The 16144-nt window shown below is 58.2% G+C and overlaps 1 protein-coding gene across 4 annotated transcripts in view; it reads left to right on the top strand.

Moving 5' to 3' along the window:
• Positions 1-16144, top strand: part of SCUBE1 (signal peptide, CUB domain and EGF like domain containing 1) — a 138911-nt gene that overhangs the window by 96763 nt on the left and 26004 nt on the right. For all 4 annotated transcript variants that reach the window (XR_007154162.1, XM_047868020.1, XM_047868021.1 and 1 more), the window contains 3 exons: positions 5297-5419; positions 7535-7651; positions 9139-9261. Coding sequence is in view for 3 of the 4 variants with exons in the window: in XM_047868020.1 (XP_047723976.1) it covers positions 5297-5419; positions 7535-7651; positions 9139-9261 (363 nt within the window). In the remaining variant the exon portion in view is untranslated. The remainder of the gene's footprint in view (positions 1-5296; positions 5420-7534; positions 7652-9138; positions 9262-16144) is intronic.

Below are 16144 nucleotides of genomic sequence, written 5' to 3'. Positions count from 1 at the left end.
CTGCCTTGCGGGGAAGAACCGAGGCGTTATTGACAGAAGCAGAGGTCCTTCCACCTGTTTGTTTGAAAAGAAAGCCCTTCCGCAGCCCCCGCTCTGCCCGCTCGGTGCCCGCTTGTGACATGTGGACTCGATGTAGGGGGGGACCGGCCAGGGCTCCCCGCAGTCCCGGCCGTCCTCACAGCCAGCGGCGTCGCGGCAGGCCTGGCCCCGTGCCCTTTGAGCTGGGGCCGAAGAGGGTAAAGTCAGGCCGCTCCGCCTCCCGTTCTATCGAATGCAAAAGACAGCTTTTCAGCTTTTAAAATCACCGAGATGAACGTGTATTACAGACCGCTGGGTGCTGGATGGCGTACCGCCCGGCAGAAGACTGAGGACCGGAGCCTGCCCCGCACCCGGGCCGGGGGGACGCGGGGAGAGGCGCTACCGGGCCGCGTTTCCAGCAGCACGGGGGCGGCCGTGCAGAGGCCAAGGGCTTTAAGGCCCCAAAGACATCTTGTGCGCCCCGGTCTGTGAGATGCGGGGGAGGCCAGGCCAGATGCCGCGGGGCCTGTGTGCCGGGGAGGGCTCGGCCCTGTATCCCTTGAGCCTTGGCGACCCCCCAGACACCACTGAACAGGGCAGCACGGGCCCGGGGTTGCGTTTTGAGCCGGTCCCTGACCACTGCTTGGACGGGGCTCTGAGCGGGGTCTGGAGGAGCAGTGAGGCAGCTGCTGTCGTCACCCAGGCTGGAGACGACCCGGCTTGGACCAGGCGGAGGCAGCGGCGGTAAGCAGAGCAGTCCGGATGTTGTCGTACAAGTTGGCATTTCAGGACTGGCATGGGTCTAGAACTGCCCGATGTGATGAGCATCATGACGTCTTCAACTCAGGGAACACTGGGGAACAAACGCTGACCTCCAGACCCCAGGATTTGGGGTCCCAGATCCTCGTGCTCATGGCCCGAGTTCCCCGGGGCCGCCGGTGAGGTGCAGGTCAAGGCGCGGGCACCTGGCAGGACCGGCCGGCTGGGAATCCCCGGCCCCGGGGCTTTGGCTCCTCGGTGGGCGCGCGCCCTGGCGCTGGCCCGGGCCCAGAAGGGGATATCAAAGGAGTGATTTCAAAGGTTTAGTATGTTCTGGAAGCCAAAAGCCATGGTGAAGCAAGACCAGTGACTAGAGGGTAAAGGTAACAGAGGTCTTGGAAAATCCAGAGCTGAAAGCCCAGAGCACACAGGGGTCACACGGGCATGTGGAGACCGGCATAGAAGAGGGGAAGGGAGGGGGGGTCCTGCCTGAAACGTGAGGGCTGTGGAGTTGTCTGAAGGATTTGCCCCCAGCTTTGTTTTCAACAGTGTGGGCACGGCAGGGGTCCAATCTCAAGGCCCCCTGTTTGGTGCTGCACCTGTTTGATATTGGGAAGGGGGGCACCTTGCTAATGGGCTCTTCTGAGAGGAGGGAGGTCTGGAGCCTCAACTCCCTGAGCTGGAGCCCAGATTTCCTCAGAGACACCAGGCCCTCCTCCCAACACCTTCCAGAACAGCCCGAAGAATGCCCACCCACCACCTGTTTCCTCTTCTCCCTCACTCTGCCCAGCGAGCCCAGCCCAGCGGCTTGCCCTCCCCACGAGGCTGCTCTAGGGTGACACCAGCCCACTCCCACCCAAAAGCCCCCCACATGGCCCTGGGTTTCCAGGCTGTGCCCCCTCCCACTGATGCTTGAACATTGCTGATACGGCTGAAAGTTCTACTTGATGGCCCAAGGCCCTCAAGAGCCCTGCTCTTAGCCACCGTAACTCATTCATTCGTCATTCATCAGCGAATACACTCTGTGCAGCCCCTTGCTGGGCCCTGGGGCTCCAGACAGGAGCCAGATTCCCCATCTGTGTCCTCAGGGCCCTCTCGCCGCCCCCCGCCGAGGCCAGGTCCCATGACAAGGGGACAGCCCACACTGATGAAGGGAACGTCAGCGAAGTCTTCCTAGAGAGGTGGTGGTTCCCAAGCTGCGGTGGGGGCTGCCCGAGTGAGGCAGCTGGAGTCTGGGCCACCAAGGCAGAAGTCAAGTACACAGAAAGAGGAGGGCAGAGCATCCGGGCCGAGGAGGCCAAGGGGAGGGCCTGCAAACAGGGCTGGGCCTTCGTCCTGGGATGACCCGGGGCCACAGAAGACTTGTAAACAGGTACAGACTGCTGGCTGCCTGGTGGAGGTGGGGCAGGGTGAAGAGGGAGAGGGGCCTTAGAGGGGCGGAGGCCCGTCAGAATGAAGGTCCAGGGCCTCTGCGTGACTGCATCTCAGGCTAGAGCCGGGGGCACTTCTCCCACTCGGACCCCCAGGCAGCCTCTCCACCAGCCTGGCCTCAAGCAAGCATGCCTCCTGCGGCCTGTCTGGTTGTTGTGACAGCCCCTCAGCCGACAGGCCCAGATGGGGATAGGGATGGGGCTGGGGGTTCCAGAAGCCCTGAGGCATTCCTGAAGAGGCAGACCCCGTCTGCGGATTCAGTCTGTGAGAGGCGCCTGTTGGCAGCCCAGTTCACAGATGGGGGACCTGAGGCTCAGAGAGGTGCCTTTCCCTGCCCAGGATCACACAGCTCCCTGGGTCAGAGCCGAGACGGGCCTCCACTCTCCCGCCATCTTCCTGGGTGCCTGGGTGGCTCAGTCGGTTAAGCATCGACTTCGGCTCAGGTCACGATCTCACAGTCTGTGGGTTCGAGCCCCGCATCGGGCTCTGTGCTGACGGCTTGCTCAGAGCCTGCAGCCTGCTTCGGATTCTGTCTCCCTCTCCCTCCGCCCCTCCCCTGCTCACAGTCTGACTCTTTCTCTCGAAAATAAATAAACATTAAAAAAATCTTTTGAAGAAATTTCCCCATCTTCCTATAATCCCCAGGGGGGAGAGGACAAGCGAGATGTCCAAGCCTCTGCCCTGGACACGCCCTCAACTGGGCTTGATGTCTGCTTTCTCTGGAGGCCGCAGGGCCAGCACGGTGCACTGGAGAAGGCTCGTCTTTGGAGACAGCTGGAGCTGGGCTCCAAGCTGGCTCCTGCGTGCAGCTGTGACCCCCCCCCCCCGTAAAACGGGGGATCTGGTCCCCCGGTCGTTTTGACGATCACACAAGGCCTTGCCACAAAGCGCTTGGCCCGGTCACCAGCATGAGGTTGTACCCAGTAGATGCAGGGACCCCCCCCAGAGGGTCCGACTACCTACTGTGGGGTCTGGGCAGCCTTACCCTTGGGCATTTTTGTTCCTGGAACACGGGCGTGTACAGAGCTGTCCAGAGCTGAGATTGTTGTGAGCGATCATCGCGCTGCGCACATATACGGCACCTACTGTATTTAGAGGGGTGAAGTCACCCAGGAGGTGGCACAGCAGGAGCCAGGGCCAGGCAGGCCGAACCGCGGGCCTCACTTAGTGGGGACCACCTCCGGTTCCCCTCCTCTGCCTCCTCCCTGTGCCAGAGTCACCAGATTTTGCAAACAGAATGGGTGTCTGGGGTGGGGGTGCATGGGGAGGGGGGCAACCAAGGGCAAGGAGATGCAGGGGCACGCCCACTGGGTGTCCTGCGCTCCTCAGAGGCGGTTCCCACGGGGGCTCCCCAGAAAAGCAGCTCTGGGGTCCGCCTCTGCCAGGCTCGCTGGGCCCCCGTGTTGTGCCAGTCTCCTCCCAGAGGCTCTGAGAACTGCCTGCCGGGGGTGGGAGGGTTGCAGCCTTGCCGTCTTTTTTTTTTTTTTTAAGGTTATTTATTTTGAGAGAGAGAGTATGTGTGTGAGCACATGAGAGCAGGGGAGGGGCAGAGAGAGAGGGAGAGAGAATCTCAAGCGGGTGCTGTGCTATTAGCTTGGAGCCCCATCGTGGGGCTCGATCCCACAAATCGTGCCATCGTGACCTGAGCCGAAATCAAGAGTCAGACGCCTAACCGACTGAGCCGCCTGCCCCCCGCCCCGCCCCAGGCCTGGCCCCTCAGCCTTGCTGTCTATAAAAGCCTCCTCTCCTAGTGTCCTGGGCCACACTTGGGTTTTATCTTGTTGTCGGAGAGCACTCTGTGGGAGCACTGCTGTAGGACTTTCTGCACGTGTCAGGTCCAGCTTGTTTGGTTTGAGGAAGAAGAAGTGAGGCTCCATCTGAGATTTGGAGCCGCTGAGATGGGACGGAGTCTCCTCCATGGGGCTCGGCACAAAGGGGGCAGATGGACCTTGCTCATGGGGCAGGGGCACCTGGGCCCTCACATTCAGGACAGGCTCAGCGATAGCCGGAGTCTGAGTCAGCCACTCTGCAGAGATGTGGCCTTTGGCCAACACAGAGAAGTCCTTTCTGTTTTCCATCACTTCCTCTCACCCCCTGCGATCAGGGTGAAAACACCATTCTGAAAATCATCTGTTACAGCTTGCTGGGTCATGTCAGCATGGGGAGCCTTGGGGTCAGGGCCCAAGAGGAACTTTGGACCAAGAAGAGACCTCAGGGACGAGGTCTCTGATGACACAGTCTGCCGGGCTGGCCTGGAGTCCAGAGAGCAAAACCCAGAGAAGCAGGGCAGGGGAGGCAGGAGGGAACTCACAGGAGTGAGGGAGAAGCTGGTGATGCATCAGCCAACAGGCATGCTGTGAAGGAGAAAGCCCTCCATCACCAGAGGTATGCAAGCAGAGGCCAACTGGCAGGGATGTTTGGGAAGGGCCCTTTATTGCACGGGGTTGGGCCCGGTGACCTTTAGGGTACAGCCACAGCTGGTTAAGTGATGAGTGAAGAATCCACTTAGACCAACAGGCAAGAACCGGGGACGTTAGCACCCCCCCCCCCCCCCCCCCCCGTTGAACACAGTTACCTTTCTAAGCCTCCATTTCCCATCAGTAAAGCAGGGGCGTTAAAGCTACAAATTGTTGACTGAGCCCTCCCTAAGCACCAGCCCCCAGCCCCCAGGACTGTCATTTAATCCTCATGGTGTCCTTCCAAGGTGTGCTTCGGACCCTTGTCTTACAGCCGGGGAGCCAAGGCTCCAGGGGCAGTAGCTCGCCCAAGTCACGGCCATCGGGAAGCAGCCAGCCTGCTCCAGGCCGCACTGACGCCCCAAATGTGCACGTGGAAGGACACGGTGGACGTCACTGTCCCTGTCATCTTGCCGGGCACAGCACACGTCACTCCTCTGCCTTCTATGCCACGAATGCCCAGTCTGAGGGAGGCGGGATGACTCATCCTCCTGACCCCCACTGCTGTGAGCCAGGCCCCTCGCTCGCCGTGCTCAGATGGGGGGCCATCGGCAGTCAGGAGCGGAGACGAACTGTCCCCCCACCTGGTGGCCAAGCCCACTCGCCTTGCCCCGCCTGCTTGGTCCCCGCAGACATCAACGAGTGCCTGGCCAACAACGGAGGCTGTGACCACTTCTGCCGCAACACCGTGGGCAGCTTCGAGTGTGGCTGCCGGAAGGGCTACAAGCTGCTGACCGATGAGCGGACGTGCCAAGGTGAGCCTCCCGTGCGCCCCGGGACACCCCGTCCTTGTCCCGCCCACCTCGGGCTTATGCAGGCTCCTAGGAGCAGAGGCCCAGGGCCAGGTTCATCAGCCCTGCTGTTGTGAGAGAGCAGCTGTGGATTTCCCGTTCCCAGCATGCGCACCTGCCCCCCCCGCCCCCGCCTTCTCTGTCCTTCAGGACTCTGGGGACCCTCAGAAACCACCCAGGCCAACCTGTCCCTTTATGGATGGGAAACTGAGGCCCGGAGAGGCATCTGCACATGCCCCTGGGGATGGGAAAGGGGGCAAGGGGGTCACAGTGAGTCCAGGCAGACCTCAGAAGCTCCACCCCGCATCCCTGTGGCCCCAGGCCTCCTTCGGAGGCTTCGGAGGTGCGATGCTACCACCTGCTGGAAGGCAGGGCACATTACACTTTCCTGCAATCCTTCTTTAGGGTTCCCGGGTGCCTGCAAGGAGCCAATGGGGTGATGACAGGCCTGGGCAGAAGCCAAGCATCACAGCCCAGCACGAGTCCAGGAGACTTCCGGGCTGCAGGGAGAGCCCAGAGGATGGGCAGTGGAGAGAGTAGTCGGGGAAGACTTCCTGGTGGAGGGGACAGTGGTGAATAGGCATTTTCCTGGAGAAGCCAGGGAGGTAAACCCACCCAAGGAGAGTTTGGGGGGCCGTCAGGAGCCCCGTGGAACTGTATGAGGTCATTGGGAAGACAGGGGTGTCCCGGGGGCCGGCTTTGGGAGAAAGTACAGGGGGAGTAGCCAGGGTGTCCTATGTGGCAGGAACGTGGCTCAGTTTCATCATCAGTGACTCTTGCAGACCAGTCCTTTCCTCTGTGGCAGGCTGCACACCGCTGAGTCGGGCCGTAGGGCTTGTATCTCCTGCCTGTTAGTGGGGCTCAAGGCTGGCCCTGGGGCAGCGTGCTGCCATGAGGGGCGAGGGCTGTGCTCTCCCAAGGGCACGGACGAAGGCTGATGAGGGAGGGGCCGGGGCTGGCTTGTCGCCAGCCTATCATGTGACCTGAGCCCGGCAAGTCCCCTCCCAGGCTCCGCCTCCTCATGCCTCGGTGGATCTCCGGGTTCTATCTTCCTCTCAGGGCGTGAGGCCTGTTGGGAGCACAGCACCTGTCCAGGCTCCTCCACGCTCGGACTTAGTTTCTCCATCTGCCTTGCCGAGGTCTGTGGAGGGCTCAGGGAGAGCCCTTGACTTTGTACCCCCAGCCGTCCCACGAGAGAGGTGGGCAGCTGCCGAGAGGAGGCGATGAGGCGTCTGCCTCTGGGTTCCAGCCAGTCCCCTCCACCCTCTACCAGGCCCCCCTCTCTGAGGCCCTGGGGCTCCGGCCACTTCCCACCCCTGCTCCAGCACCAGCCTGGGCTCCCCAGCTCCAGCAGGGAGGAGCCTGCCTTCCTTTGCCTGGCGCTCCGGCCCTTGGGATGGGGACCTCAGACACCCCTCCCCACCCCCCTGAGTTCCACATAGTCCCCTGGTGCCTCGTTCCCCCCTCCCAGCCGCTGCATGGAGTGCCCTTCCCCCACTCCTATTCCTAACTTCCAAGTTAGTCCCATCCTTCAAGGCCCAGCCCAAATGCCACAAGTACCAGGAGATCTTGCCAGATTCTGCTGCAGGGAGGGATCATATCCTCCTTGGAGCACCCACAGTGCGATTCCTCGCGTGTGCTGGAATTGTCGACCATATTGGCCATATCGTCAATATGTGTGGTCACATTCAGTGTACTCCAAGAGTGAACGGTGCCCATGGAGAGGTGGGTCAGTGTCTGTTTGGCCCTCAGGAGCCCCGTCAGCTATCCCACGAGAGCCATTTTCCTCAGAATTTTTGGCCAGGACAGGCTTGTCTCCTGTGAGCATGTGGTTCATTTCTTCCTTCCTGTCCGATGACAAGCACTCTGTGACCCTTTTGCCTTTTTTACTCTGGCCACCAGGAAGCTCAGGATCAAATTTCACATAGTGTCAAGGCTACCTTGTTATCCCTCATGAGTGGCATACCCCCTTCTGTTCGGGCTGTTTTCCTTACTGTCTCAAGAGACATCTTGAAGTGAATAGGAAAACACACTTTGGTCGGCATCCTCCCTGGACTTTGTCTCCCTGTGGCCACACAGACATCGACGAGTGCTCCTTCGAGAGGACCTGCGACCACATCTGTATCAACTCCCCGGGCAGCTTCCAGTGCCTGTGTCACCGCGGCTACATACTCTACGGGACAACCCACTGCGGAGGTCTGCAGCCCGCCCGCCAGGGCCACCTCCCCCCCGAGGCACGCGCCTGGCCACACGGCCACCCACGCTGCGCCCCACACCCTAACCCTGACCTTGACTCCGGAGGGCCGGGAGGGGACCTAAGCAAGGCTGGGGGCTGGTGAGCAGAGGGGCTCAGCCAGGAGCAGAGTGGAGGATGGGGGAGGGAGCGGCAAGCGTCCACTAAGGGGGCCGGCCTCTGCCAGGCTGTGGCCTCAGGCCTGCGGATGGCAGCTCCAGGGGACCTCGGTCCGGATCGGGGATGACTGCCACACAGAGAATCCCACGGATGGCTCATTCCAGCGGGAGAGGGTGACAACAGAGAAGGGAGGCGTGTGGAGACAGTGGGGGGACCCTAAAGGAGAGGTGCCTGGCACAAGGTGAAGGAAGCAGGCCAGAAGGATCAGCACGTGCAAAGTCACCGAGGCAGCAGCGAGGGGCCAAGAAGCAGCCAGTAGAGCCCCGTGAGGGAAGGAGAACGTGGTGGGAGACGCAGGCAGGGAGGAGGCAAGGCTTGGTGAGCCCTGGAGGTGACTTGGGTTTTACCCCCAGGGCGATGAGAGACTGTTGGAGGGTTTGAGTAGGGGTGTGACATGGCCATGTCCGTGCAACTAGCTGCCACGCGTTTGGGAGAGAGGAACCCAGGGCACCAATAGGGAGGCAACTCCAGGCATGGGAGCCAGAGCTCCAGAGCTCGGGCGAAGGGGGGGGGGGGGGCGTCCAGAGAAGGGGAAGGTTCTAGATGTGCTTAGCTATAGACGATGGGACTTGGAGAGGCACAGGGCGGCAGGTGAAGGTGGGAAGAGATCAGAATGGCCCCGAGGTCCTAGGGGCCTCATTTCCTGTGACCACACTCCCTCTGCTGGGCGGCTCTGCGGGTGGGATGGGGTCAGACAGCGACATGATCAGGCACAGGGGTGACTCCTGGGGTGGGCTGCAGATTCTTCTGGAGGGACCCCCCAAAACCTGGCACTAGCTCCCCTGGGCCTGCCGCTGCCCAAATCCCGGCCAGATGCTCAGAGCCAGGCACCCCAGTGTGAGTGTGGCCCAGCCCGTCCCCATCTCCACGGGGGGCCTTGGTTCCTTGGTGGTCAGCGAAGGAAGGGCCTCGGAGGCGGCTTCCTTGACACTGGGGCCCAGGCCCCGGGAGGGAGCGGCCCTGGTAAGAGAAGCCTCACGACCCGGCCCCACGAGACCTGCTTGGCACTTTAATTTTGTGCTGCCTCTGCCCTCCCCCCCCAGTCTGGGCACAGCCGCTCAAGTTCAGCAAACCGCTATGGTCCCCGGTGGGGGGAGGGACGTGGGCCAGCGTCCGCGTGTGTGCGCGCTCCCGCGTGTGACGCGTGCGGCCGCACGTCTGCATCCGAGGACGGTGTCGGGCTGTCGTCGGGGTCGGGATCCTCGGCCCTCTCGTCCTGGGTGGCCCTGCCCTGCCAGCCTCCCGCCCTCACCCCCACCTGCGCTTGCAGACGTGGACGAGTGCAGCGTGAACAACGGGAGCTGCGACCAGGGCTGCGTCAACACCAAGGGCAGCTACGAATGCGTCTGTCCCCCGGGGAGGCGGCTCCACTGGAACCGGAAGGACTGTGTGGGTGAGTGGGGACCCACGAGGAGGGCCTGGGCGCTGGCTTCCCCGCTTCCACCCGGGGCCTGGGCGGGAGGGGCAGGGGCCTGTCAGGGCGGGGCGAGCGGCACGGGGCCGACCTCGCCTGGGAAGCAGGGCTTGCGGAAGAGGGCACAGAAGGGTGTGTCAAAGGCACAGAAGCGGACCTGCGGGGGGGGTGGGGGGGGGGGGGGTCACCGAGGTGAAGGTCCGGGGCTCAGGGAGTGCAGCTTGAGGCCCCCCCTTGTCCTGCCCAGGAAGCTGGGAGAGGGGAGGGGCTGGTTACTCGGGCTGCAGCGGCACCAGGGCCCAGAGCACCTGGGCCTTGGCATCCCCGCCACCTGCCCAGGCCACCAGCCCCACAGCGTCCGGCACAGGAAGGGAGGTGGGCTCCCAGAGAGTGTGGGGTTCCCGTGTCCTCCGCTGACTTGCGCCGGAGACGGGGCAGCTCTGGGCTGAACTCTGGACAACTCCCCACATTCTCTGGTTTTATGAGCACATGATTGCCCACTAGGCACCAGGCCTGTTCTGGGTGCTGGGACCACGGCCCCAAAACGGCTCTCGGATCCCTGCCCCGCGGTGCTCTAACATGCCCGGGGTAGTCAGAGCGAGCCTTTTAAACCTGACTCAGGGTGTGTCCCTCCCTGCTCAGAGCCCTCCAGGACCCCTCTCCAAGCGGAAGCAAAAGCAGAGTTCTTAGGGTGGCCCAGAGGCTTCTACACCCTGGCCTGGTGGCCTTCTGCCCTCAGCCTCATTCGCCCCATGCCAGCCTCAGTGACCTCGACCCCCCAACTGACGTGACTGTGCCCGTGCTCCCCTCTTGGCCTGGAGGCTCCTCGCCCCTGTAGCTGTCTGCTCTGGGCGGCCTTCCCTGAGCACCTCCGCCCCCCCTCCCGCCCCCCTGCCTCCCCACTTTGCTTTTTCTGTCATCGGGCTTCCCACCGCCAGACGTATGCGCACTTTACGCGGCTGAGCACATATTCCTGTCTTGTTCGCCGCTGAATCCCCAGCGCCTAGAACAGAGCCTGGCAGTTGAAAGCGCTCAGTAAATACTTGCTGAACGAATGAGTGAACGTGTTAAAGAACGGATACCGTCACTCGGCATCTGATACCGAAAGGCTGAATGTGTTGCTCGCTTAAGTAAGGAATGCTGTGCTGTTCAGGCAGTCTTGGTGAGCAAAGCGGACCGCTGGTCTCGTCCTGAGTTGCAGGGGGGAGCCCGTTAGGGGCTGTGCTGGAGACGAAGGATTGGGTGGTAGAATGGGCTGACCCCAGCCTTGGTAGACTGATCGCTGAGTGAATCTGCCACCCGATGGCCGAATCTCCAAGCCCGGGGCTGTCGCGCATGGATTGGCTTTCAGAGACGTGTCTACTGACTGGTTAGGGTCCTGCCAGGCCTGGCATTTACTTGTTACCAAAGCTGCGGGCCAGCAGGCTTTCCCTAGGGAAGGGGGAAGGGGCACTTTTATTCTCAGCACCCTTCCGGCCGCCCCGCCCTCCGTCAGCGCTGCAGGAGAGGCCGCGGGGGCTTGTCTAGGTCCTCACGCTGCCGCCGACCCCCCACAAAGGGTCATCGGGGGTCTGATTGTCTGTCACTGTCAGTCCGTGGGATCTTATCCCGTTCCTGTACCTTAAGTCATCTGCCAGGACCACGGTGGCGACGTAGAAGCAGTTAGCATTCTGGACGCCAGATGTGGGGTGACTGACACGAACAAGCGTAACCTTGTTAGAAGGTGCCGGAAGGCCCTCCAGACCCGTGATCTAAGAGTTCCCGGGGCTGACCAAGAAAACTGGTTCCACCAACTCCCCGAGGCCACCCTCGGCGTTCAGGTTGCTTTCCCTCATTACCGCAATGGGGGTTGTCCCAGCACCTCTGCTGCGTGTCCAGGTTCAGAGTGAAGGGCTGGCAGTGACACGCCCCCACGGTGGCCAAAAGAAAATCCAGGGTCTTCCTGTTACCCACGACGGCTTGCACCAGGAAGACAGACTGGTCCGTCCTGCCCCCCCGCACCATGCCGTGACTGTGTTATCGTCACCCAACACGAGGGGCACGTCTTCGATGACCACTTGGAGCTGTCCGATTCCTACGCGTGGGACCGACGGCCTCCATGATCAGCTCCACCAGGTGCTGTTGGTGTCTCTCGGAAGGGTGCTCTAGCTTCAGATGATTCGCAAGAAGGCGGCGTTCACCGAGGGGTGGGGAGAGCCACTCACTCGGGACAGTCCGAGAGCCCCGCAGAACAGTCAGCTTGCGGTCCTGGGTGGCGCCGACGAGCCAGATCCCATACAAGAGATGGGCTCCACCTCCGGGGGGCTGTAGGGATACTGTCTGTGGGTGTTGGGTTGTGATAGCCAGTCGGTTATGTTGCCAGATAGCAGAATCCACCTCTCACAGCGCAAGGGCTTCCTCCTTCTCTTCTCCGTATGGTCTACAAAGAGGGGCGTAATTAACACGGCACGCGTAACTCACTTTATCCTGCTTTTCGGTATCCATTTCCCCAGCTATAGTTTGGGAGGACTGATCTCAAGAATTAACGATGGTGGCTGTCAGTAGCAAGGCCAGGAGCCAGGCCAGTTATCATTGGCAAAGGAAGCGTGATAGGGTAAATCAAAAGTGTACAACCTCAAATGCATCAGGTGGGAAAGCGTGACCCAAAGAACGAAGCCCAAAGGCGTGTAACGGAGTGTGTGGAAAACAGTGGTTGCAAGCATCAGGGAGAATTCATCCCAGTGGTCTTAGGCGAGAGCTTCGTAACCGCTGCGACCTGTCCCGAGCATCTTGGGGTGTCGCTGGTTTGTGTGCAACCAGCTTCTGGAGCTTCTCAGGAACCCCACCCAGTTCAAGAGCTGTCAGTTGTGAACTTTGTAGTAAGTTCTGAAAAATCCACCTCTGTTTTCCCCCAAAGATACGGGGTAAAAAGACAGTGAAGCTTCCGAGTGATTTACGAATAACCCTCCCAGTAAAAAGCTGTCTGCGTATTTCTAAATAAATGAGTCGGAATGTCCCAAATAAGGAACACAAGGTCTAGTATATTTTAGCTCCTACGAGTGCTGGGGCTTTTTCCAACAAGCAACTGTTTTGGTTCACTCAGAAAGGAAACGTGGTTATTATGAGCGCACATGTATAACCCATAAAATCCACTTGGGGATGCCCAAGGGGTCCCCGAGGGTTTGGTTCCAGTCCTGCGCTGTCCTGGGAGAGTTTCTCACCACGTCGTCTGCCACCACAGCCGGTTGGTTTGTCCCTACTGAGACGAGCTATCTTGAAGAAAACGTTAGCACACGTCCATATGAGGCCGTCTGGTGGTTCCAGGGGGCCGTCCTGGCTCGCCAGATGGTACCCTCAGAGAGCTTGCCACACCACTGACCCGCTTGGCCCCTCTCCAGAGCAGGCAGGCAAACGTCGTGTGCCTGTGCTGGAATCCCCGCGCCTCTCCACGGATGCGCCTCTCTGCACTGTCGGAAGTCCTGGCCTAGGGATCACGGTCAGAGCAGCCCATTCAGCGTGGTGATCCCGGAAGCATTTCCTCTGACTTTCATCCCTCGTACTGTGGGCCTCCGCGTTTCGGTTACGGGCAGGAAACCTCTCTGTTTCCAAAGCACTGCTAAGTCGAACGCCACAGCTATCTGTTTACCTATCCACCCTTTATCGGTAACAATTCCGCAGGCCCTAGAGCGGGCCACAGGCTTGGCCGCCAGAGCCAGCGTGAGTCCCTTAAGGGCTTGATTCCAGCCCGGACCGTTCTTGTATATCCGGCCTTAGTATTGTCTCTCTTCCTTTCGTTTTTTGTTTTTATCGACAGCTTTATTGAGATATCATTCCCATGCCATCCAATTCCCCCATTTAGCGCACAGCTCAGCGGTGTTTAGGAGAATCACAGGGCGGTGCAGCCACAGGCCATTTTAGAACGTCTTCATCACTGTCCCGAAAGGAAACCCTGTGCCCATAGCAGTCAACCCCCAGCCGTAGGCAACCACCGTCTACTTTTGTCTCTGTGGATTCACCAATTCTGGACACTTGATAAGTGGAATCGTGTGCCATGTGGCCTCTTGCGACTTGTGACTTGTTATTTCATTTAGCCTCATGTTTTCAAGGTTCACCCATGTTGTAGCCTGTGTCACTGCTTTGTTCCTTTTTATTGCCCGGTGATAGTCCATTGTATGGTTATACCGCATTTTATTTATCCATTCATCTGTTGATGGGCATTCGGGCTATTTCCAGTTTGGGGCCGTTATGAACAATACTGCTGTAAATAGTCATGTGCACATTTCTGTGTGAGCATATGTTTTCACTTTCCTTGTGTATATGCCTAGGGGGAGAATGGCTGGGTCGTGCGGTAACGCTGGCTTTAACTTTTGAGGGACTGCCAGCCTGTTTTCCAAAGAAGCTTCACCATTTGACACCCACCAGCAGTGGGTAAGGTTCCAGTTTCTCCACATCCTCACCCACAGTTGTTATTTTCTGACTTTTTGATTATAGCCATCCCCGTGGGGGCGAAACGCTTTCTCATTGTGGTTTGGATTTCCCTGACGGCTGATGGTGTTGAGCACCTTTTCGTGTGCTTGTTGGCTGTTTGTAGATCCTCTTTCAAGAAATGTCTATTCAGATCTCTTGCCCATTTTGTAACTGTGCTGTTTGTCTTTATTATTCGGTTGTAAGAGATCTACATATGATCTACGTATATTCTCACCAGATATAGGATTAGCGAGGAATTTTCCCCATTCTGTGAATTGTCTTTTCATTCTCTTGGTGGTGTCTTTTGAAGCACAAAGGCTCATAAAGCACAATTTTCATAAAGTCCAATCTACCTATTTGTTTCCTTTGGCCACTCGTGATTTGGATGTCATTTTTAAGAAACCACTGCATAATCCAATCTTCGTAAATCCCAAAGATTTACACCTGTTTTCTCCTAAAAAGCTTTAGCATTGTAGCTCTTAGGTCTTTGATCCACGGTGCATTAGTTTTTGTACGGTGTGAGATAGGGATCCAGCGTCATTCTTTTGTGTCTGGATATCCAGATGTCGCCGTGCCAGTTGTCGAGACCATTCTTTTTCCCCACTGAATGACCTTGCCATCCTCTTGAAATCGATTGGCTGTAAATGTGTGGGTCTAGTTCTGGACTGTCTTTCCCATTGATCTGTCTGTCTTATGTCTGTAGCCCACTGTCTTGATTAATGTGGCTTTCTAGTAAGTTTTGAAATCATGACGTGAGAGTCTTCCAACTTAGTCTTTTGTGGTCACGATTGATCTGGCTGTTCTTAAACTTACCTTGAATTTCCATATGAATTTTTAAATCTCTTCATTTTTTAAGACAGGTGCCTTCAACAAACGATATTAAGTCAGGGTTTGGCTTGGAATGTCCAAAAGATCTGTTCTGGATATGAACGCTTCTGAAGTACAGACACCCAAAGATGAATTTCCTCCTCAGGAAGGGGTAGGAGTTGCTCAGGGGTAACATGAGAAGAATAAAGGAACCAGATACCATAATTAGTTCAATGACAAGCAGAAAAAATACCGGGTGCTCCCGGTTCACGGTGCGGATCATACTGCGTGTGGTACCCTTGGATTAAAGGTGATTCTGGGACAAGACCTAAAGATGCTCCAACTGCTTTAGCCAAGGCATTGCCCCGAGGCAGGGAGGACACGCCTTGGCCATGGATGTTTGCCGTGCTGTTGACCTTGCGTCCTGAGAGCATGGCCTAACTTTTGCGTGTTCATACCAAAGTATGTATGCGTGTGGCAGTCTGGGAACACTCAGTCCGGACTCTTCCTGGACTCTGTTCCATTTGTTCTACTGATGTTGTGGAAGCTTTGCCCCAGGGATCCTGGTTTTTTAAATCTTTTTAATGTTTATTAACTTTTGAGAGAGGGAGGGGTAGCGAGAGGGAGACAGAGGACCCGAACGAAGCAGGCTCTATGCTGACAGCAGAGAGGACTCAAACTCATGAACCACGAGGTCGTGACCTGAGCCAAAGTCAGAGACCTAACCAACTGAGCCACCCAGGCGCCCTGGGGTCCTGTTGGTGAGTCATACGTAATACGGGTATATTAAGGCTCCTATCAGCTATAATTTGAATTATGTAGGAGAATTTTCAGGGACTTGTAAAAGTAACCTCACAGGTATTGTTCAGGTGTATTATATTTAGGCATATTTTTAGCTGGCAGTTCCATTTGTGGAGGAGATCCTGCCCCACTACCTGGGTAGGGGCTTTGACCCACAGAAGGGAGGGCTGTCTTCTGATAACGGCCCCCAAGGAGCGGTCTCAGGTTGGAAGTTGGGAAAGAGCCGAGGCTTGTCAGAGTCTCACTTCTTGAGTGGTTGATTCAGTAAACCAGAGCAAATCAAGGTCACGGCCGCCACGCCTTCTGCAACTTCTCACCCACTTTCAGAGCCGCCTCTTACTACTTCTTTCGTGTTCTCCCACAACCTGACATCCTTACTTTAACGATACTTTTTCTTTCTTTCTTTCTTTTTTTTCCCCCCACTTACCACCGGTCGGTTTGCCTTCCCTCTTGCTTGTTAGGTGGTGACTTTAAGCTTTTCTCTGGGCTTTGGCATTCTGTGATGGTGGTCTCAGTGGTGCACGTGGTGGGGTCAGAGATTCTGCCCACATACAGCTAGTGAGCTAGGCTGCTGCTGCTTCAGGGCGCCAGGAAAGTTCTGGAAGTCCTGGAGCCCTTGGGCCAGAGACGAAGGACTTCTGTACACAGCACGGCAACCTAGCACATTCGTGTGGGTTCCCCTTCGCCCACCCCAAGTCCCATCTGCGCCCTTGACGCCGTGCAGGTAGAGACCTTGCATCGCAGCCGAGGGAGGGAACAGAGCGAGCCTGCTGCTTCTCCAGGGGGGAGATGTTCCCTCATCCCTGAG

This window comes from Prionailurus viverrinus, chromosome B4 (genome assembly GCF_022837055.1).
Source record: "Prionailurus viverrinus isolate Anna chromosome B4, UM_Priviv_1.0, whole genome shotgun sequence".
In the NCBI taxonomy this organism is placed as follows: Eukaryota; Metazoa; Chordata; class Mammalia; order Carnivora; family Felidae; genus Prionailurus; species Prionailurus viverrinus.
This window is presented reverse-complemented; position numbering and strand designations above follow the sequence as displayed.